This window comes from Magnolia sinica, chromosome 5 (genome assembly GCF_029962835.1).
Source record: "Magnolia sinica isolate HGM2019 chromosome 5, MsV1, whole genome shotgun sequence".
Taxonomy (NCBI): Eukaryota; Viridiplantae; Streptophyta; class Magnoliopsida; order Magnoliales; family Magnoliaceae; genus Magnolia; species Magnolia sinica.
Window position 1 is genome coordinate 8744980 of NC_080577.1, and position 21865 is coordinate 8766844.

The 21865-nt window shown below is 42.8% G+C and overlaps 2 protein-coding genes across 2 annotated transcripts; one reads left to right on the plus strand and one right to left on the minus strand.

The window, feature by feature from the left end:
- The first annotated feature begins 769 nt into the window (after positions 1-769).
- Positions 770-6944, plus strand: LOC131245353 (protein CHUP1, chloroplastic-like). The gene is made up of 6 exons (XM_058244750.1): positions 770-2183; positions 4045-4176; positions 4279-4460; positions 4572-4683; positions 5549-5683; positions 6700-6944. Exons 1-6 carry the CDS (start codon positions 960-962, stop codon positions 6829-6831), a joined length of 1917 nt encoding a protein of 638 aa, XP_058100733.1. The 5' UTR covers positions 770-959; the 3' UTR covers positions 6832-6944.
- LOC131245354 (seed biotin-containing protein SBP65-like) lies at positions 6915-8622 on the minus strand. Its single transcript, XM_058244751.1, has 2 exons — positions 7809-8622; positions 6915-7321 (listed from the first exon to the last, which is right to left on the minus strand). Exons 1-2 carry the CDS (start codon positions 8550-8552, stop codon positions 7232-7234), a joined length of 834 nt encoding a protein of 277 aa, XP_058100734.1. The 5' UTR covers positions 8553-8622; the 3' UTR covers positions 6915-7231.
- Positions 8623-21865: the final 13243 nt, after the last annotated feature.

The window sequence follows — 21865 nt, forward strand, 5'->3', positions numbered from 1 at the left end:
TGAACTTTTACCGTTCTAGAGGTAGTTACCCTCATGAAATGACCGTTGAGGAACTTTGAATTGCTAGATGGTATCCTAGACATCGATCCGTGGAGATGAAAACATCGAAGAGGCATCGGCTTACATTCAACTCCTTCATTCAAATGGCCATTACCATATTTATAACTAAAAGAGTCGATATTCCACCTACTGTCAATGGTGGGCCCTACCTACACCGGCCCACTCCCAACTTGGGGCTACTATTTCACTTCAGTAGTCCAACGCCTACCTTATTTTTACCCTTTTATGTTGAGGAGTTTTATGATACTCAGGCTGAGCTCACGCTTCATACACAGGCACTCAGAAATTGTACACGTGGCAACATGAACTAGAGTAAAAACCACTAAATTGTGCAGTCCACTGTCTCCAGCTGACAATCCTATGACCAGATTGCTTGAACAATCCAAACCTCTGATTCTTGGACACATTTTTTTTGTGGAAATAGAACCGTTGGATATTTTTCATTTTTAACCGTCCAGTAAATACCCACCAATCCCATAGTAAAATAACCAAATAACCTTAATTTTTTGTTCTTCATATATCTGCACTGGACTAACACAATTGGACGGTTCAATTTTTCTACCTATATGACATGTATAATTTGTAAGTAATTTCTGGTTGCTTGCGCATCATCCGCTGCCAGAGTATTTATCTTTTTTATTTTTCATCTTCCTCATTTCAAACTGGGATCCAAAGAAGATGACCGTTCCTCGGCTTCTGTGTCTCCTCACATTAACAACGCTGCTCCTCTTCCCTTATCTCCTCCTCTCTATCTCTCTCTCTCTCTCTCTCAAAACCCTCTCCTTCTCCAACTAGCTGAAAGCGATGTATTTGGATCGACTTCTTCCCTGGTATTAGATTAAAAAACGAACGATAGAGAAAAAGCAGTAGTTGAGCTCTCAAAGCTCCTATCTTTAGCCATGGCTGCAGGCAAGGTAAAAGCCGCTATGGGTTTCCAGAAAAGCCCTGCTGCTGCTGCAACTCCAAAAGCTCAAACTCCAAAGCGCTCCTCCTTCTCTTCCTCTTCTCCGATCTCTCAGAAAGCTCCTCCGCCTCCTTCTCAGTCCAAGACCGTTTTCGGTCGCTCCTTCGGCGTTTACTTCCCTCGCTCCTCCGCTCAGGTTCAGCCCCGCCCGCCTGACGTCTCCGATCTCCTCCGCCTAGTAGATGAACTCCAGGAAAACGAATCCCGCCTCAAGACTGAGCTTCTCGAGCACAAGCTCCTCAAAGAGACGGTTGCGATCGTCCCGTTCCTCGAAAATGAGATTGCTTCCAAGGACGCGGAAATCGTGTCTTCGGCGAAGAGGATTGAGGGCTTGGAAGCGGAGAACGAGATGCTGAGGCGAGAGGTGGAGAGACTGAAGGAGAGGATAGAAAGGGAAGGGACGGAGAGGGAGAAGAAGATGAAGGAGATGGAAGATGAGATTGCGGATCTGCGGAGAACAGCAGCTGAGTCGAAGGGAGTCGAATCGAAGAGGATTTGCAGTGAAATAGGGTATATTGAAGAGTGCTCGTCTTCTTCGCAGAGGTTCCAAGGCCTGATAGATGCGTCAGCAAGGTCGAATCTACTGAAGAGCTTGAGGAAAGGGACGAAATCGAGCGAGGCTGCAGCGAATCAGGACAATAGTCCGAAGGTCGAGATTGCGCATCTGAAGGTAGAAGATCTGCAATCTCGAAGCAATAGCGAGAGTCAAGAATCTGCTGCTTCTTCTGTGAAATCTCGAGCGCCTAGGGTTCCGAAACCTCCTCCAAAACCCTCCTCATCTTCATCTTCTTCGACGTCTTCTTCTTCTTCTTCTTCTTCCAACGGCGAGATTGCTGCTGTTGAGAAAAACAGAGCTTCGCTCGAAAGGTCGAATCTGACGGCAATGCCGCCGGCTCCGCCACCTTTTCCGGGGGGATCGTTGGTGCCGGGCAGGCGAGCGGTCGTGCCGCCGCCCCCTCCCCCGCCGCCGCCGGCGAGGGTGTCAAATGCCGGTGCGGCGAAGGTGCGGCGAGTGCCGGAGGTAGTGGAGTTTTACCATTCTCTGATGCGGAGGGATTCGAAGAGAGACTCCGGCGCCGGCGTGTCAGATGTTCCATCGGCGGCGAACGCCCGGAACATGATCGGAGAAATCGAGAATAGGTCGGCCCACCTACTCGCTGTAAGTCCCTTCTCTCCCTCTGTAGATGTTTTACTAAATTTACGAAATTGACACTGAGCCCTTAGTTGTTGATGACAAAAAACTAGCATCTATTTATTCGAAATGACCAAACTGTCACTACGTAATGGACGGTCTTCCGTTTGGTAGTGGAAATCGGTCTAGTGCCGAAATAGATTCTTCAGACTACGGCTCTTGATTTTCGGTAAAGCCCTTCTTTCGGCTAGCGGTCAGATGATCTGGGCCGTCCATCTATTAGCTCTAGGATACGATTTGGATTGAACGTGGATATTTGACCATTTCAGTTTTTAATCGCCTTTCTGAGGCCTGCGAATAGATCTATAGGAGTGTTGAAAGAATGCGTTGTTTTATCCCTAGATTATCCACATTGGATGGTCTTGATCGTCCATCTATCTAGTTCGTGGGCCTCATCATTGGAGGCCGAGCAATCAGCCAAACGCTGCGGATCATGCAGCCTCAGAGCATGTGGATTACTGTAGATGGTTGTTGTACCATAGTCTCTGTGCGCATGCCATACATGTGCACAATCCCAACTGTTAAAACAGTCGGCCATACTGTAGATGACCTGCAATGCAGAAATGGTCGTTGAATCAAACACGGGCCCTGCAAGTGAGGGGGCAGTTGACCTGTCAAAGATCGGGTGGGATGGACACGTCAGCGGACTAACATTGTTTTGAGCCCACGGCATGCTTCACAGTGGGGATAGCTGATGAATGGCCGGGATGTCTGACACTTGCGCCATCATTTGGGATTTTTGATACGTGTTCTACCCCCTAACATCATCAATGAGCCTTTGCTCTCAGTCTAGGCCACGGCCTGAAAATCAGGAAGCGGATTGGGTGGTGAGCCCGAGTGGTGGAAGGACTCCGTGGCGCCTACGGTAATGTATGCATTTTATCCGCACCGTCCGTACATTTTCCAGCTCACTCTAGAGTCTCAAGTTGAATTATATCCAAAGCTAAGTGGAACACATCACAGGAAACAGTGGGGATACTGACGTCCAATGTTGAAATCTTCGTGGGCCTATAAAGATGTTTATTAGTCATCTAAGTTGTTGAAAAAGTCGCACGTAACTAGATGAAGGACAAACACAAATATCAGCTTGATCCAAAACTTCGATGGCCCTCAAGAAAATTTTAACAGTTGGCATTCAATCTCCACTTCGTGGGGTTACTGTGGGGCCCACCTTGATGTATGTATTACGTATCCGCTTTGTTCATCTATTTTTCCATATCATTTTTAGCACGTTATCCCAAAAATGAAGCAGATCCAATTATCAGGTGGATCATACCATGAGAAACAGTGGTGATTGACCGGGTCAGCCTGAGAACCCAATCCGATTATTAACCGGACCAAACCATAACGTCTGTACCTGACCTGTTCAGTAGTTGGGTCTCCAATTCAGGCCCAGTCCTACCCGCTTATTAACTAATAAACGGGCCTTTTTCTCAGTCTCGGCTCGGGCCTTCACAGACATCCTGCAAAACATAAGCCATAGACCAATGCGTTTATTAATGGCTACAGTATCTGGCTTCTCCCGACTCACCGACCTGAGACTTTCACATACCAGGCGGTGACGTAAAACTCAATGGCCCAGCCAGGCTCGTTTCCATCCTTGCTGTATATCGCCCAGCTACATTCATGTCTTCACCTGTAGCACTTGCATGGAACATCCGAGTGGTCCATCAGGCCGTTGCCAATATGGTCCCACCTCATGGTCCATTTTCTCACACTTGTGCATCATGGCATGTGTGTCATCAGTAATTTGCTTCTACAGCCATAGATCAATTAAGTTTGGTAATTTACTTCTTTTGATGATTTTCTCGTTGCTTATTTCCCACAGATAAAAACGGATGTAGAAACACAGGGCGATTTCATTCGTTTCCTGATAAAAGAAGTGCAGAATGCTGCATTTACAGACATTGAAGATGTTGTAGCCTTCGTCAAATGGCTCGATGACGAACTCTCTTTCCTTGTATGTATCTTCAACATCCACATCCCTCAGATATATCTAAAAAGATGATATAAAAAAAATGAACTCAAATTTTCTAACGAGTTCTTACAATGTTGCTTGCAGGTTGACGAGCGGGCAGTGCTGAAGCACTTCGACTGGCCTGAGCACAAGGCCGATGCAATGCGAGAAGCTGCATTTGGTTATAGCGATTTGAAGAAGCTTGAATCCGATGCCTCCTCATTCCGAAATGATGTTCAGCAGCCCTGCGGTCCTGCTCTCAAGAAGATGCAGTCCTTGCTAGAAAAGTAAAACCCCCTTCATTTTTCATCTTGATCTGAATTTCAGGAAATTTCTCAAAGATCACATCTAATCATATTTGCTGGATGTTCATTGTTCTCATGTTGTGGTTGAAATAGATTGGAGCATGGTGCATACAATCTCTGCCGCATGAGAGAATCAGCAACGAAGAGATATAAAGGCTTTCAGATTCCTTGGCAATGGATGCTGGAAACGGGTTTTGTTAGCCAGGTATCCATCTTTCTGTATCCTTTGGTTTGCAATCCGTCCCGGTGACCCATTTCTCAACTGTACTGGATGCCACTATGTCAAAAATAAAAAATAAAGAAGATCAACCTACCATACTATCCCAGCCATCATTTCTTTTGACCTTCCTACACTGATTGTTGACCCTAAACCTTCAGGTTTGGTTTGAAACATACTGATAAGACGGCTGGCACTCATTAGATCCATTTGCCCTCGATTGATTAAATGATTAGCCACATCCACCCTTATGAGTAAAATGAGTAAAACATTCAAAGTTCAACGTACCTCATTGGCTCATTAGATGGGATACAACCCGTCATGTGGTGTGTTCCGAGTGAGCATTACCTAACGAATAAACGGGTGGATTGGGTACTGCCTTTACTTGGATTGAGCTCCGTTCACATTATTGTAATAGGATTTAATTGAATAGCAGGCAGCCGATAGTTATAAAGACCCACACCAGGTGCGGAGGGAACTCGGTTCAGCCAGAAGCAGTACCCAATCTGGATCCTGAATGCGTACATGGAAGCCACTTACAACATGTGAGCTGCCATGAGGGGGGCCGCATTCTATCAAAACCCTAAACATCCCTGAATTTGAACTAACCGGATGGTCGTTATTTCATGATTTGGAATCTGCATGATGGGACCCAGCAGTTCCACCTCTCATGTAATTTCGTGGCCATATGGTCGGTTTAAATTTTGGCCATGGAATGTTCTTTAAGAAGCGAAGTGATGAATGGTCTGAGTTGTGTCCACCCCAGCAATTCATGGATTCTGTGTCCAAATAACCAAATTGGTAGCATTTCTGTTGTGGTAATGTAATTAACAAGGTCTGAAATCCGGTGCAGATAAAGCTGGCATCCGTGAAATTAGCGATGAAGTACATGAAGAGAATTTCAGCAGAGCTAGAAGCGGTAGGTGGTGGCCCCGAAGAAGAGGAGCTGATGGTCCAAGGCGTGAGGTTTGCCTTTCGGGTTCATCAGGTAATTCCAACTTTCCCTGTGATGATGAGCGTCGGGTCTGGTCTGTTGGTCATTCACCCACTACCACCATGGTGCGAATGTGGATGAAAAGGTTGGACGGGACATCCACCATCATGGATGGGCCGCAAATTCTCTATTACTTGGAGGTCATTTCTCCTCTAATCTTGAATTCAAATGGACAGGATCCACTGCATAGCTTTGTAGGCTGTGGACTGTGTGGGGCCCACCGTGCTTTGCATGTTACATCCGATCCGTTCCATGACGTGCCCCAATTGGATGAATGGGGCCCAAAAAATAGGCAGATCCCAAACCCACCCATGTGGGTCGCACCATATACGAAACTCAGGTGGACCACCCCGTTATTGTAGAGGTTTTAAGCCATTATTTTAAATGGTGCGACCCACCCGGTTCTGTTGGGCCTGGTTTTTGGATGAGAGAGGAACATGGGGAGACACATGGAGGATTGGGTGCAATGCACATTTCCCATGGGCCACACACATTACAATAGTAAGTTAGGCTTCTCAAAGCTTTGTAGCGCATCCGACCTTTAATGAAAATGGGTCAACCGACTATATCAAGAATACCCTGATAGGGCTATTTTGATAATCACCTGCTCAGATGCATGGGTACTGACCCTACAAATGGGCCAGACTGCTAAAGCACGTTATCCAGCCATGGGCCAGGCAGGACCGGACCCGGCCATCATTCAAATCCGCTTACCCTCTGATGTTCAGACCGGCCCTGGGCCCCCCTGATGTCCTGTGAGGCCCACTTGTTGGAAATTTAGTAGTACCAAGCACAAGTCCATCCCAATTAGTTACTGGGCCTGAAACTCAGCCGTCGGTCCAGTTATAGAGACCCAGACGTCTGACCTCCCACACAATCAGCGTGAGAGCTCGATCACAGTGGGTCCTTTGAAATTCTGATCTCTGGTCAAAGAAAAGCCCGGTTTTATTTTGGGCAATATTTGCGAATTTCCTCAAGTAATTCTCTCCATCTCGTGTGTTCGTGTACAGTTTGCAGGAGGTTTCGATGTGGAAACGATGCGGGCGTTCCATGAGCTACGAAATAAAGCCCACTCATGCCGCCATATACAAGGCCAAAACCCCCAGCAACAGAATCGCTTTTGCAGGTCTACGTCTTGCTAACCTCGCAAAACCCCCTCTTCTACTACGAAAGCGCGCTCTACTACTTGTAAAGATCAAATCAAATTCACCAAACGCACTATCCATTTAATAAAAAATCATTATTATTATTCTTCTTCATCCAACTTTCTACATGAAAAGGCAAAATCTAACACCACACCGTCTGTTTTCACATGACCATTTCTACAAACAATCCTAATGCGTTCCTCTAGTCCTTTTGGTTGTTGGAGTCTCGGCCGATTACTAGATCTTTGGCTGACTTAGCGATCTCAATGACAGTCTCGCCAACAGCTCCAAGCAAGCTACCTTTTTTCTCCCCCACCTCGCGTCCCTCGAGGTTGACATTTTCTGTATATACTACATCGCCTGCCTTCCGTTCTCCCCGTGGTTGGTCTTCCACTCTCTACCTGTCTTCATCACCAGCAGTATCTCCTCCAATCGAGAGATTACTTAGCTTCTCTTGAGTTCCACGAGTCTGCTCTCCAAGCTTATGCTGCAAAACAAAAGACAATTCAAGAGGTGGCAACATGCAGTTAGTTATTTCAAGAGATGATCCTACACCCAGCAACATCCAGTTATTTCAAGAGGTGATCCTACACCCAGCAACATTGCAGATGTGGCCTACTCTAAGATGTCTAGGATGGAGAAGATGTTTGGGGTGTCACCCATAATCCGCCATAGGATCGACCATATGAACAATCTGCATCCTAGAAGGTGGGTCCCACATAAGCTGTCTGATGGTGATCCTACACCCATCAGACATTGCAGATGTGGCCTACTCTTTCTAAGATTGTTTAGGATGGGGAAGATTTTTGGGGTATCACCCATAATCCGCCATGGGGTCGACCATATGAACAATCTGCATCCTAGAAGGTGGGCCCCGCATAAGCTGTTTGATGAAACCAGCAAATGAGTCATGGAGATTTAAGCACCTTAATCTGAATTTCCCACAATGAAAGAATTTGCTGCAAATTCAATACCTTTGATTCAGATGCAGCATCCACCGTTGCATCCTTAGCTTGCTGCCCCTTCTGCTGTAGATAGTCCTTAGCCTGCACAGCCATTTGCTGGGTATAATCTGCAGCCGTCTGCCCTGCACTCACCGCACTATCCTTAGCAGCATGCAAGCCCTGCTGACCCTTCTCGGCAGCCGTCTGGCCCACACTCACCGTGCTATCCTTAGCAGCTTGTAAGCCTTGCTGCGTATAATCTGCAGCAGTCCGGCCCACACCCACCGCACTATCCTTAGCAGCGCGTAAGCCCTGCTGACCTTTCTCCGAAACGGTCTGTCCAGCACTCACCACAGTATCCTTAGCAGCTTGGTAGCCCTGCTGACCCTTCTCGGCCGAATATTCGTAGCCTCCCCGACCCTTTTCAGCTGCATAATCGTAGGCTTGCCGGCCCTTATCTGTCACGTAATCCTTCGCGGCATGCATGCCATGCATGGCCGAGTCCTTGGCCTGCACTCCCTTCCCGGTAACATAGGCCGTTGCAGCGCCGGTGCCATGCTTGGCTGCGTCCTTGGTCTCGCTAAGGGCCGAGGCGCCTGATTGTTTGGCCTTCTCGTAGCGCTGTTCTGCGGCCCTGACCGCGTCCATGGAGTTCTGCTGAGCTGTTTGTCTGTGTTGTAAAAGCTCGTTGGGCGAGGACGTTGCACTGGGGCTGTGGGCTTCTTTGCCTTCGGCCGCTGCTTTCGTGTCTCTGCTAGCTTTGTTGGAAGCCATTGCTTTTTCGCTCGTAGTAGTTTTCTGCGTAGGATTGGTTTTTTTAGTTTTTTTTTTTTTCCTGGTGTTTTTCGGGAGACGGTGGATTTAAAGGAGTGGGAGAAAGGCGGTTTGGCTTTAGGCTCGACACGTGTTGTGGGCTTTTGAATACGTGTTGAAGCTGGAGTAGCTTCATTTCTGAGTCAGCAGTTTTTCTTCCAGATCACGACTTTGATGCTCTGGCGGAGTTTGATGGTTCCCACTTCATACACATGCGCCTGGCGACAGAGCGTGCGGATTACGCATGACTTAAACGGAACTGTCCAAATTGTGGGCCCTAGTGTAGATGGGTCAATACGAGTAGATTACATTGGATACATGAGGTAAATGGCGGATTGGTGAATACCTAATTGACGCATGAAAATGAAATATCCGAGGGTTGTAATTGACAAATCTCCAGCAACCAGCTGCTAGGATTTATTGATCAACCTGATTTTGGGATGATGACCTGGGATGCGGATTTCCTGCGCTGGGATGGTAGGTGGGGCCACCGTGATATCTGTAAGAAATTCAACCGTCCATCCATTTTGGGAGCTCATTTCAAGGACATACGACTAAAAGTACTGGTGCACCACACATCACGGACTGGTGTGACCACGTGTCTTAACATTGACGCTCTTGGGCGCGGATTGGATACTGACAAGGTCAGTAGCCAAATCGCTACTGAAGTTACGTCACCAAGCTCTGTGGACCCCACCATGATGCATGTGTTGTATCCATACCGTCCAACCATTTTTAGAGATCATTTTATGGCATAAAGATAGAATGAGATAATCTAAAATTCAAGTCGACCCACCACAGAAAACCGTGGGAGCCATCACACCCACCGTTGAAACATTTATAGGGCCCACAGTGATGTATTTTTGAGATCCATCCTTTTCACAAGTTAACATATAGATAGATGAATGAAAACAAAAATATCAGCTTTATTGGAAACTACTGTGGCCCCTAAGAGTTTTGAACGGTGGATGTCACTGTCCCCACTATTTTCTATGGTGGGGTCCACTTGAACTTTAGATCTATATCATTATCTTTGTAATGCCATAAAAAGATCTCTAAAAATGGTTGGACGGTATGGATACAACACATGTATCATGGTGGGGTCCAGAGAGCTAGGTGACGTCACTTCAGTAGCGATTTGGCTACTGACCTTGTCAGTATTCAATCCGCGCCCGACGCTCTTCAGTCGAGAAACAAGTTATATGGGATGATATTATTTATTATATCCACACCGTTCATTTTGCCGAGATACTTCTGGCGTACTGGATAAAAAATGAATCACATCCAAACCTAAAGTGTGACATACCACAGATAACAGTCGGACAATGATTCTTACCGTTAAGACATTTGTAGGGCTCAGCGTGACGTTTATTTTCCATTCAATCTGTTGATAGGGTCACAAAGAGCTAGATGAAAAGGAAAAACAAATATTACATTAATCCAAAACTTCTGTGACCCTCAGAAAGGTTTCAATGGTAGACGTTCAATCCCCTACCTCTTTTTATAGTGTGGTCCACTTGATCTTTAGATTTGTCTTATTTTTCAGCTTAAGATTCACAAGGAGCTCACCAAATGAATGGACAGTTTGGATATAATACATGGCTCATGGCAGGGACTAAGAATTTGGATGGTGTGTGGTACACCAGCCAATCCCTTCCACTAAAAAATTAGATGAATCGAGAAATCAAATTGAAACCTTCCTCAGCTCCATGTTAGATGTTTATATGCCATTGAAACTGTATATAAGTACATTTCCAAAGTGAAAACACGAAAAACTTATAAAACTTTTGTTGATAATATTTCAACTGTCGCAATTGAATCCCCACCGTTTCCTTACGTGTATCATTCGATTTTTTAACCCAATTCATTTTGGCCTCGTGTCTGAAAATGAGATCACAAAACGGATGGACGGAGTGGATTTCTTACAAACATCAAGGTAGGCCCCACCCGGGAAGACTAACTCTCCATCCCAAGTATATGGCGGAAGCAGATTGCGTACGACCCCAGTTGGACGTTTAAGCGTCCCACCAAAACTACAAGGGGGGCTGCCTCTATGTATATGTTTATCTACACCGTCCATCCCCTCTTCTTTTTTTTTTCCAGATTATGTTAAGGTATGGGCTAAAAATGAGGCATATCCAATAATCTAGTGGACCACACTAAATAGTGATCTTGATTGCATTAAATGCAAGAGTCATCTCCTGTATGGTCCATGTTATGGGTAAATCCGAACTGAGTTGCACGAGGTTAACTTCGGTATCGATGAAGAAAGCCTCGGACTGGTAACGTCCAAGCCGAAGAAAACATCTAACTCGGGGGGTTCTGGTAAAACTATACTCCGACTCGATCTTCTCGTCATCTCGTGAGTATGACCTCAGAGCAGTAGCAATACGTCTGAACTGACTCGTCCTTCACATCCGAGCTAAATCATACTCCACACTTGACCGACCTGATCTTCTACTTGAACGTATTGTCTTACCCGTGGGCTCGGCTCAGGTCACTGAGTAGGATCTGAGCCAGGAGGTCGATTCGGATGGGAGTCTGATCAACTACACCATTTAATGAGTCACTCCAGTAACGCATGACTAGAGTTATGACCGGCGCACGTTCTCTGGGTAACTACTTACTATCGTGCCCGCGTAATCCTCGCGTGATGGCTATGACCATGCCGAGATTGTCGGGCATGTTCACTACGACCCTCAGGTATAAATACAGGTCATTTCTACAGTAAAAGGTACACAATCTCTCGCACCCTCATCACCACTCTACTCTACTTAGATCCAGTTCATTAGCCTGACTTAGGCATCGGAGGGTCCCCTGCTTGAGCCAATGTCTCCTTTGTCTGTTCCTTTATGCAGGACTAGGGTTCGCTCTGAGCACTGGAGGCTCAGCGGAGGGTGGTATAGATTTTTACATCAACAGTCCACTAGAGCGTTGGATCTGCCTCATTTTGGTCTCATACCTTAACGTGATCTTAAAAAAGGATGTAGGCGCGGATAAACAGATACATCATGGGGCCATCGCATAGTTCGCTTACAGGTCCGACCTAAGTCGGACGCAATCTGCTTCTGTATGTGCATGGTACCCTTTAAGTGTCAGTTAGAGCAACTGGATATAATGTTTCAGTGATCCGGACGGTTGGTCTGATGGACCACGAACGGATATGCCATGCCGCAAGATGTTACCTTGAAAGAACAATGAAACCGGATACTTTTTATATTAAGGGCGGTTTTGTCATTTTAAATTTATCAGAATGGTTATGTGGTAATATAACCGCTGATAGTTTTTAGATGATTTGGTGTTATAAAAAATAAATAAATAAATAAAACAGCTTCATGTAAACTAGTGGGACCAACCAGCATTGTTGTTCAATAGTCTCACGTTAGGTTGGGATCTAAATAAATTTGTATCTATATATAGTATTGTTTTTAAAATGCAAAGATATGGCAGAAAATTCAAAATATAAGTTGTAGAGAATAATCTGAAAGCTAAGGGATGACACTATTATTGTCTTAAAGATAGATTTGTCCCACGTAGGAAGATCTCTGATACACTGGATTTTAGCAAATTTGCCTCTGAGATATAACAGTTCGATCTCATCGCAAATGAGCGACATTGATCAAGTGCACTACGATCTTAGCTACACAAACCTAAAAGTGCTCGTACTGATTTACCTATGGAGAATTTTGTAGAGAGAAATCTTAGATGAAAAGAGATGAATTTTTTTTAATAGAAAAACAATAAAGATAGGAACATTTATAAAGAATAAGGTAAGTAGCCGTTGAGACTTGAGGGGCATGCAAGTGGCATAATAAATACATGTCAGTGCATGCCGTTTAATTAATTATTAGATAGGTGCATGATGACTTTTTGTCCTTATGTCCTCCATAATATGATAAAATACAACACACCGTGCCTTGCCATGACCCTGGCCGCGCTCACGCGCATGTTAGGTTGCTCTCGTATCATACTCTTGTTTTCAAATTATAAAGGATTAATGAAGGGTTTTAATATAAATTCTTAATTTTTCTATCTTATTTTCAACGTGGGACAAAATTAAATGTGATGATGTGAATGGATACAAGCTAGCTGTATGACTGGTTAATACTGAAGATCACGATTAACCGTGACGTCAGTTTTAATGAGAATTTCTTGTTCCATAAGGAAGAACACAAGGAAATAAAAAAATCAATGGTTATTAACACTAAATTTGAAAAAGGTACTACACAGGAAGAAGCCGAGATGCAAGAATAGGTACAAGAGCAGGTGCAGCAGCTACCTCTCGGGAGAAATTCATTGATAAATTGTAAATTACCAGCGAGATACAGAGATGACTAGAATGTTGCATTCGCCCTCATTACGGATGAAGAGGATCCGTCTACCTTCCAAGAAGCACTGGATGATCCAAATGCTGAGAAGTGGATGATTGCAATCGAAGATGAAATAGACTCTTTGTACAAAAATGAGACGTGTGAGCTAGTGGAGCTTTCCATTGGGCATAAAGCAATCGGGTCTAAGTGGATTTACTAGAAGAAACAAAACATATACAAGGTGAGATTAGGTGTGAAAAGGTATGGTATGAAAAAAGATGTCGACTTCAGTGAGATCTTCGCACCTGTTGTCAAGCAGCTATCTATCAAACTTGTGTTGGCGTTACTTGCCTGATACAATCTGAAGCTTGAACAAATGGAGATGAAAACTTTTTTCCTACATGGGGAGTTGAAAATACAGATCTGCATTATGCAACCAGAAGTATTCAAAGATATGGGTCAAAAAATAAGGTTTACAGGTTGAGGAGGTCGTTATATGGCCTGAAACAGTTGCCTAGGTAGTAGTATAAGTAGTTTAATACTTTTATGGTGAGTAGGTGATTTACTAGGAGTGAATATGATCACTGTGTCTACTTCAAGACACTAAGTGATGGAGGATTCATTTTCTTAGTATTGTATGTTGATGATATACTTATCGTCGGTCAAAACATGTCATCTGAAATCAATATATTGAAGACTCAATTATTATGGACATTCAAAATGAAAGATTTGTGGGTTGCAAAAAGGATTCTCGGCGTAGATATACACCTATAGAGAGAGTTGAGCATAATACAATTGTCTTAGGCAGAACGCCTTGAGAATGCGTTGATGAAGTTTGGGATAGACAATGTTAGACTAGTTAGCACACCCCATGTTGCTCACTTTCGAGTTTCTTTAGAGCAATATTTCATTACAGATGAAGAAAAGAAGTTTATGTTTCATGTGCCCTACTCGAGTACATTTGGTAGCTTGATGTATGTTATGGTCTCTTCGAGACCGGATATTTCACATGCAGTCGGTGTTATAAGCAGATACATGTTAAACCCTGACAAACAGCTTTGGGAGGCATTGAAATGCCTACATCCTTATCTACGAGGTACAATTGGCTATGTCTTAACATTTCATACATTATGGGAACATTAGTAGGATATGTGGACATCGATCGTACAGGAAACATGGACAACATAATGTCGACTTTTGATTACTCGTTTTTGTACTTGCGGGTGAAGCGATCAATTGTATGTTGAAGCTTCAGTCTGCAATTTCTCTTTTCACAACCGAAGCTAAGTATATTGTAGTGATGAAGGCATTCAAGTCAGATATTTAGTTCCGTGGAATGATTAAGGAACTCGGGCTTTAACAGGAGGTCATGCCGGTTAATTGTGATAGTGAAAGCACGGTCGATTTGATAAAGAATTTGATTTACCATTCTATAACTAAATATATTGATGTTCGTCATCATTTTATCAGATAGGTGCTTGAGGGAGGTGATATTACTCTTGAGAAGATCCACACGAGCATGAATTTGACAGATATGCTTACGAAGGTAGTTCCCACAAAGATGTTCAAATTATGTTTGACTTTTATGGGTCTGACAAAAGTTTGATAAAGGCGGAGTGTGTACAAGAAGTGACGACAATGGTAAAGTTATAATGAAGGTGATTAGAAATGGAGCTTAGAGTTGTAGTTCATGATGATTGAAGCCATAATAAAGATCGTTGTCTAATGTCTTCAATTTATAAATGAAGCAGGGGTCTCGAGCGATTGACCAGGCTGATCAATCGATCGACTAAGCCCCGGATTATACAGATTGGTCTCTGAACAGTTTTGGATAGGTTCATGGACACTTTTGAGCATGTTCAAGCGGTCGAAAATATGGAACTCGATTGATCAAAGGTTGCTCGATCAATCTCAATCGATTGATGCTTAGATCGAAAACATGTGCAATTCTGTGTAATGGTGTGCTTAATTTCCTATTTACGCTATATATATGAGTATAATTGTGGAATTATAGTAGAATAATTGAGGCTAGCTAGAACATTTAGAGGATTTAGAGAAGAGAAAATAAGGATCTTCAAAATTATAAATTCATCCTTGTCTTGTACTTTTCGCTTTCATAATGATTGATGTCGCTTTGTGTTATGATTTTTTATCACAAGAGTTTTTCATGTAAAATTCATATTCTTATGAATATTTTGTTGTATTTATCTTTCACTTGTTTGATCCAAATTTGGGGTTTACTTCTGCATATTCCCGACAGAAAATGGAATTTAAGTGTTGTAGAAAATAGGATTTCAAATCTTGTTCGGGGGATTTCAAGCGTTGTTTTGCTTTTGATTTAAATCAGTTTTGTTATGATTGAGAAGATTTTTTTGAGTATTAAGGTTCGAATTCAATTGGGTTTCTTTTTTCTTTTTTTTTTTTTTTTTTTTTTGTTTAGAAATGGGTTTTGTTGCTTATAATGACACAGAAGTTTCAATTGGGTAATTCGGAAATTTAGATACAATAAATTATTGAATTATTAAGGATGGAAACTCTCTCTCTCTCTCTCTCTCTCTCTTTCTGCATTTGTTCATCCTTCGAGAACAATTGGCTTAAAGATTGAAGGGTAGAACTTGGGATGGAGTGTTGCAGGGGCAATCCTGGTGTTAATACCAATCAAATGAAGCTTCAGATAAAGCTCGGTGTCCCTCGATCTACTCAACAATTTCTGGATATCAAGAGAGTCAAACCTGTCTTCCTTTGGTGAGTATTGCAGTAACCACAAGTGTTGCAGGGGCAATCCCTGATGTTAATACCGATCAGATGAAGCTTCAGATAAAGCTCGATGTCTCTCGATCTACTCAACAATTTTCGGATATCGAGAGAGTCAAATTTGTCTTCCCTTGGTGAGTATTGCAGCAACCACAAGTGTTGCAGGGGCAATCCTTAGTGTTAATACCGATCAGATGAAGCTTCAGATAAAGCTTGATGTCCCTCGATCTACTCAACAATTTTCGGATATCGAGAGAGTCAAATTTGTCTTCCCTTGGTGAGTATTGCAGCAACCACAAGTGTTGTAGGGGCAATCCCTGGTGGTAATACCGATTAGATGAAGCTTTAGATAAAGCTCGATGTCCCTCGATCTACTCAACAATTTCTAGATATCGAGAGAGTCAAATCTGTCTTCCCTTGGTGAGTATTGTAGCAACCACAAGTGTTGTAGGGGCAATCCCTAGTGTTAATACCGATCAGATAAAGCTTCAGATAAAGCTCAATGTCCCTCGATCTACTCAACAATTTCTGGATATCGAGAGAGTCAAATCTGTCTTCCCTTGGTGAGTATTGCAACAACCACGAGTGTTGCCGGGGCAATCCCTAGTGTTAATATCGATCAGATGAAGCTTCAGATAAAGCTCGATGTCCCTCTATCTACTCAACAATTTCTGGATATCAAGAGAGTCAAATCTGTCGTCCCTTGGTGAGTATTATAGCAACCACAACTGTTTATATCTTTCTCCAAATGTTTTGCATTTTCTGATAAATTGGATATACAACGTGATCAAATTAAAAGGGGTTTGCAACAGAGGCCAATGCCTGTAAAAAGGACAATTGAATTGGTTGCATATAAGCAGAGCCCATAATCAATTACATTTCTTTCCAAAATTTGGCGTATCAGTGTTAGAATTTCCACATACGTGTTAGGGCCTGTTGGGAGAGTGGATTCGGAACCCCCAGGATTGGCAATCCTCCCAGTGTATTTGGCACCTTGGAGTGTGAATCAACTGTAATTCAAAAATACCTATGCATGGTATATTTACAAGGGTTTGAATTTAATTACTAAATCAACTTTAATATCCCTAATTAGTTCAGGGGTTTGAATTTAATTACTAAATCAACTTTAATATCCCTAATTAGTGAGATATATAATTTTCGACACTATGGTTGTGATAAGCCCGCTGAAATATATGTTTTGCCTGAAAATGATAAAATTCCAAGTCTCGGATGAACCGCAAGCACAAGATCATGTCCGAGTGACTAACCAATGATTTTTAATCGTTGATTAATATGGACAATGTTTGGATGGTGCTGGATAATGTTTGGACGGTGCCGATTTACATGGACAATGTTTGGATGGTGCTGATCATCATTAGTAAGCCATGTGCCCAATAGAATGATAGTGTACAATGACACACATGTCACACCCGCAACTATTGAAATGATTTTAGGTGTAATCCAAGCTCTCACCGTGGATTGCAAACCCTCTCTAAAAACCCCCCGTTGAAACCCAAGTTACTTTATGCTGCCAAACAACAAGGGGATTTGAAACCCCCTCCAATCCACGGTGCCAAACGACCCCCTTATGTACGCCATAGGAAATGACTAGAGAGCCGATTTATCTCACGATATTTAGAAAAGGTAGGTCAAAGAGGAGACTCCCTTTTTAACAATCTGATTGAAATTTGGGAATTCCATTCAATCCTAATCGTAACCTTGTTTAAATTCAGCCCATTGCAAGAACCTCAACTAGCTGTCATCATTACTTTTGATAGTGTGGTTTTTGTGCAAATGTGTGGTCGCTCTCTCTCTCTCTCTCACACACACACATAAGAACTGGCCTTGTACCTTTTGAGGATAGGCACATGACGTGGTTTTTTTATTAAGGTGCCATGAATTAATTTCAGGGATACTTTCGTCAAAAAAAGAACTAAAAAAATGCACCGCCACTTTGAGCATTCAGTTTTTAGTATTAAAAAGTCAGTATCTAAACAAATATTAATTTTAGTGATAAATATTTTAAAAAAACAAATATTACAAATAGGTTTTATCAAATGGTCCTCTAGTGCATTGATCTCGTTAAAGGAAGACATTTTGGAATTATGAATTTCACCATCTCGTTAAAGGAAGACATTTTGGAATTCTTGAGTTTAGGAAGTCTGTGGGGGGATTCAAGTGAAAGAAACAGTATTAGGTTGATGAACTAAATGTACCAAATTTGGTTTAAAATATATTTAGCAATTTGCAATTCCATAAGCAAATTGGTTTAGAAGATCAGTGAAATTGGCTAGGGGAAGTTATGCTTATGAATCACCTTTGAACTCAAGCCACATACATGTTGATCCATGGTGAAAAATGGATGCCCCTTTAGGAGAATATATTACCGAGGCATATTCGCTGATCTCAGAATTCCAACACTTAAAGACCACTTAAACTTTTGCTCTGTTATCACAGGAAACAACCACTTCGTCTAAAAGCTTCGAGCCATTATAAGATGGCATATTATATAAAAGGACTTTTAACACGATTTGAAATTTTATTGCAATGGATACAAGGTAAGACCATCAGTCTATATTTTTGGATTTTAGGTCGATAGAAATGCGAATGGGAAAATGGCTAAGTTTGACACTGATACAAATCTGTCATTAGATACAACTTGGGTTGGGTCAACCCAAAGCTGATTGCCAAAAACCGAATTTTAGTTTGGCTTGGGTTGAGGTTGGACTGCGTCCTTGGTCTCGCTGAGGGCCGTTGCGCCTGATTGTTTGGCCTTCTCGTAGCGCTGTTCTGCAGCCCTGATCGCGTCCATCGAGTTCTGCTGGGCTGTTTGTCTGTACTGGGAAAGCTCGTTGGGCGAGGACGTTGCACTGGCGCTGTCGGCTTCTTTGCCTTCGGTCCCTGCTTTCGTGTCTTTGCTAGCTTTGTTGGAAGCCATTGCTTTGTTTTTTTTTTTTTTCGCTAGTACTAGTGTTCTGCGTACGATTGGGTTCTTTTTTCTTTTATTCTCTGGTGTTCTTCGACGAAGGCAGAAATGGAGCGGAGACGGTGGTTTTAAAGAAGAAAGAGAGAGACGGTTTGATTTTAGGCTGGACATGTGTACTGGCATTTGATTACGTGTTGAAGCTGGAGGAGCTTCAGTGGTGACTCAGCAGTTTTCCTTCAGGATCACGACTTTGATGCTCTGGGGGCGTTTGATGGTTCCCACTTCATACTCATGCGTGGCGTTCGGATTACGCGTGACTCAAACTGAACTGTCCAAATCGTGGCCCTTACGAAGCTTCAACTGGCTGAATTGAATGCGACGCTGTTATTATAAAAAATTTATATATTTAAAAATATCATGTTTGGCATCTAATTCTTCCATTTGAAAAAGAGTATATTAAATGAAACTGTGTTTGAACACAGACTGATTAAATTTTATAACTAATTCCACTCAATTTTACACATACACAAATAGATTGTAATGTACAAAGGGTGCAAAAAAATGAACAGTGCAAATACAACACCTAGATTAATATAGGCATACAAATATAAGAAATCTCACCATATCTTCAATTGAGATTAAATGATATAATACCTTTATTAATCCATCCTTTTCAAATGGCAAATGAAATTTATATTCAATCAAATACAATTTCATATCATGTAGCCCATCCTATTCCTAGGTTCCAAAAAGGTCCTTAAAAATGTTCTAGGCATAATTTAAATTTTCTTTGGGTTGAGCAGTCCATGCATAGAACATGAGAAGCTTCAATAGGATTGTAACTTCCTTAAAGCCTCACAACTAATTCATTCTAGAGAATGATCATCAATCACGGATTGAAAATAAAATCCTTTAAACCTCAAAACATCTAATACTTTAGGCTGAATGGTTGGATATTCAACATGCAAGTTACATAAGCATATGCATTATCATGAATGGTACATATGTGGTTTATCTTGCAAATTGTCCCGTCACTCCTCTCTCTCACTAGCAGCAACCGTGTGATGCATGGAAGATGAACCGCTGAAATTTCACGTGAGATCCAAGATGTTTCACATGTGGATCCCACTCATAGCATATATTGGCCCAAAAGTAAGACAGACTGGACATAATATTAAGCAACTGCATTTCATCTAGCTCATTGATTATCAATCAGGACCACCCAAATCATGGGATTCCATCTTTAGACCGTCCTTATTCATTGTATCTTGTACACCTTCATTACACACATCCTTATGGAGAAAAAAATATATAAGAAAAATTATTCATAAATAATTTTTATTACTTAATGTAAGCATTGATCTTCCTCTCACATCATCCACAGAGATTTATTACATGTTGTCGCCAGATTTTGGCCAACAGATGAAATTTATCTGAAGGTGCTTCCACCGATGGACCTACAAGGACAAGGGAGATGTGGACAACGGGGTGGTCCCAGTGGCAGGTTGTGGACCCTTTGATACCTAAGTTAGGCTAGTTGATTCCGATTGAAGGCTAGAGTTTTGTTTTTTTAACTTACTCCATTTGTTTAGGGTAGTTGTATTTATAGGGTACCTGAGCAGTTCTAAAATCGTCGTGTCATAGTGGGATGTGCCAAAGAGTCTTTATTTAGATGGGAAACTACTTTCGAAAATGTCATCGAGCCCGTCTCGATTTAATAAATCTTTGGCCGAGATCAGGTCAAGCCCTCTTTTTCTGGATCTGAGGCGTAATCTTCTCTAGGTTACTCGTACCGCTTTGGCAATGGTTGATCCGGTTAGCTCGAAATCCGGGGGACCTTACAAGTCACTTTCAGGTGTTGTAGGTACTCCGAGTGAGGCAAACCCTCTCCCACCGAGCTCTATCCTCATATAGCTCAACTCATGGGCTCATCTCTGCACCAGGGGAATTGCCCATTCTATCTCCGAGCCCTGTGCTTTGACAACTCGACTCAGAGACCCGTCGAGGATCATCTGGACCTTTGGTTACTCCAACTCGGAGGCAAATCTCTTATAGTTAGATGGTTGCTCTTCCCGCGTGAGAGATCAATTTAGTTTTCCCCACAACAATACATAATGTGAGCATTGTTCTTCCTCTCACGTCATCCAGAGAGAGGGGGGGAGCAGAAAGTTTAGGACGCTATGAGAGGGGTGGCACATAGGCAACCCCTCGTCCTGAAGGGTTCCTTTTATTTAAGACATCATTTTGTTGTGAGCCTCAATTGCCAAATAGAAAACCATGGGAATATATTTGGGAGTTTGAGATTAACCCATTTCAAAAGTTGCAACTGAAATATGATGATCTCCATTTAAGATAGCTAAGGGTGGAAATGGATAAGATTTGGGGTGAGTTAGAGACAAGCCAAAATGATCAAGATGCTCGTTGGAACCCTATCCAACTTGCATAATCGAATGAAGAGTGAAATACATAGTCAAAGATATTCCAGTAAGAACTGATAATCTAATCCATGATTAATTTTATCTTCTATCATTATTAATGTTGATGCAAAAATCTGGCCCACCCAAAATGTTGATGCAAAAAATCTGGTCCACCTTCACTAAGCTGCTGACCTTCCGAGCACCTGCACAATAGGAGAAAGGCAATGGAGACCCTAGCTAGAGTAGGGGACCCTCCGATGCCTAAGTCAGGCTAGGAATCTGGGTCTAGTGGTGTAGAAGGGTTTTAGGTGAGAGATTTTGTGTACCTCTTCCGATAGATGGGTCCCTTATTTATACTATTCATAGGACAGGGTGGCCCATCATCTTAGGCACGATCTCAGCCATCAGGCGAGATGTGCGTAGGCGATGATGTCACCAGTTACCCCAGAATCGTGGGTCTAGCGATTATTTTTGTCGTGCATTACTGGAGGAGATCATGCATCTAGCTTATCTGGTCGAACCCTCCCAGTCGAACAAAGACGGTCCGAGCTGAGCTTCTCCGAGCCGAGCTCTGTCGAACAGCTGAGGACAACCTAGACTGGGCTCGCCAGAACTTGACTTGGTCACTTAACCGAAGACGGTTCGAGTTGATCCAACCGCGCCTATCTCAACCCAAGTTATGGCTCAGACCTAACTTGTTCGATCGCTCTAGCTATTCCTTGACAATCCTTTGGTCGAATCAAATCACCTAGTTCTCGATAAGTGTGAGCATTCAGTAGTTTGAGATCTCATTATGCTGAGAACTATATTTGTAAACTTCATGCCGGTTCCTTTCAGTAAAACATCTCAGGAACAAACGTTCATCTA

Coding starts and splice junctions, on each gene's coding strand:
- LOC131245353 (XM_058244750.1), top strand. CDS start 960: ATGGCTGCAGGCAAGGTAAAAGCCGCTATGGGTTTCCAGAAAAGCCCT. Junction 4,684..5,548: donor AAACGGGTTTTGTTAGCCAG/GTATCCATCTTT, acceptor AATCCGGTGCAG/ATAAAGCTGGCATCCGTGAA. Junction 5,684..6,699: donor TTGCCTTTCGGGTTCATCAG/GTAATTCCAACT, acceptor GTTCGTGTACAG/TTTGCAGGAGGTTTCGATGT.
- LOC131245354 (XM_058244751.1), bottom strand. CDS start 8,552: ATGGCTTCCAACAAAGCTAGCAGAGACACGAAAGCAGCGGCCGAAGGC. Junction 7,322..7,808: donor ATGCTGCATCTGAATCAAAG/GTATTGAATTTG, acceptor TTTGTTTTGCAG/CATAAGCTTGGAGAGCAGAC.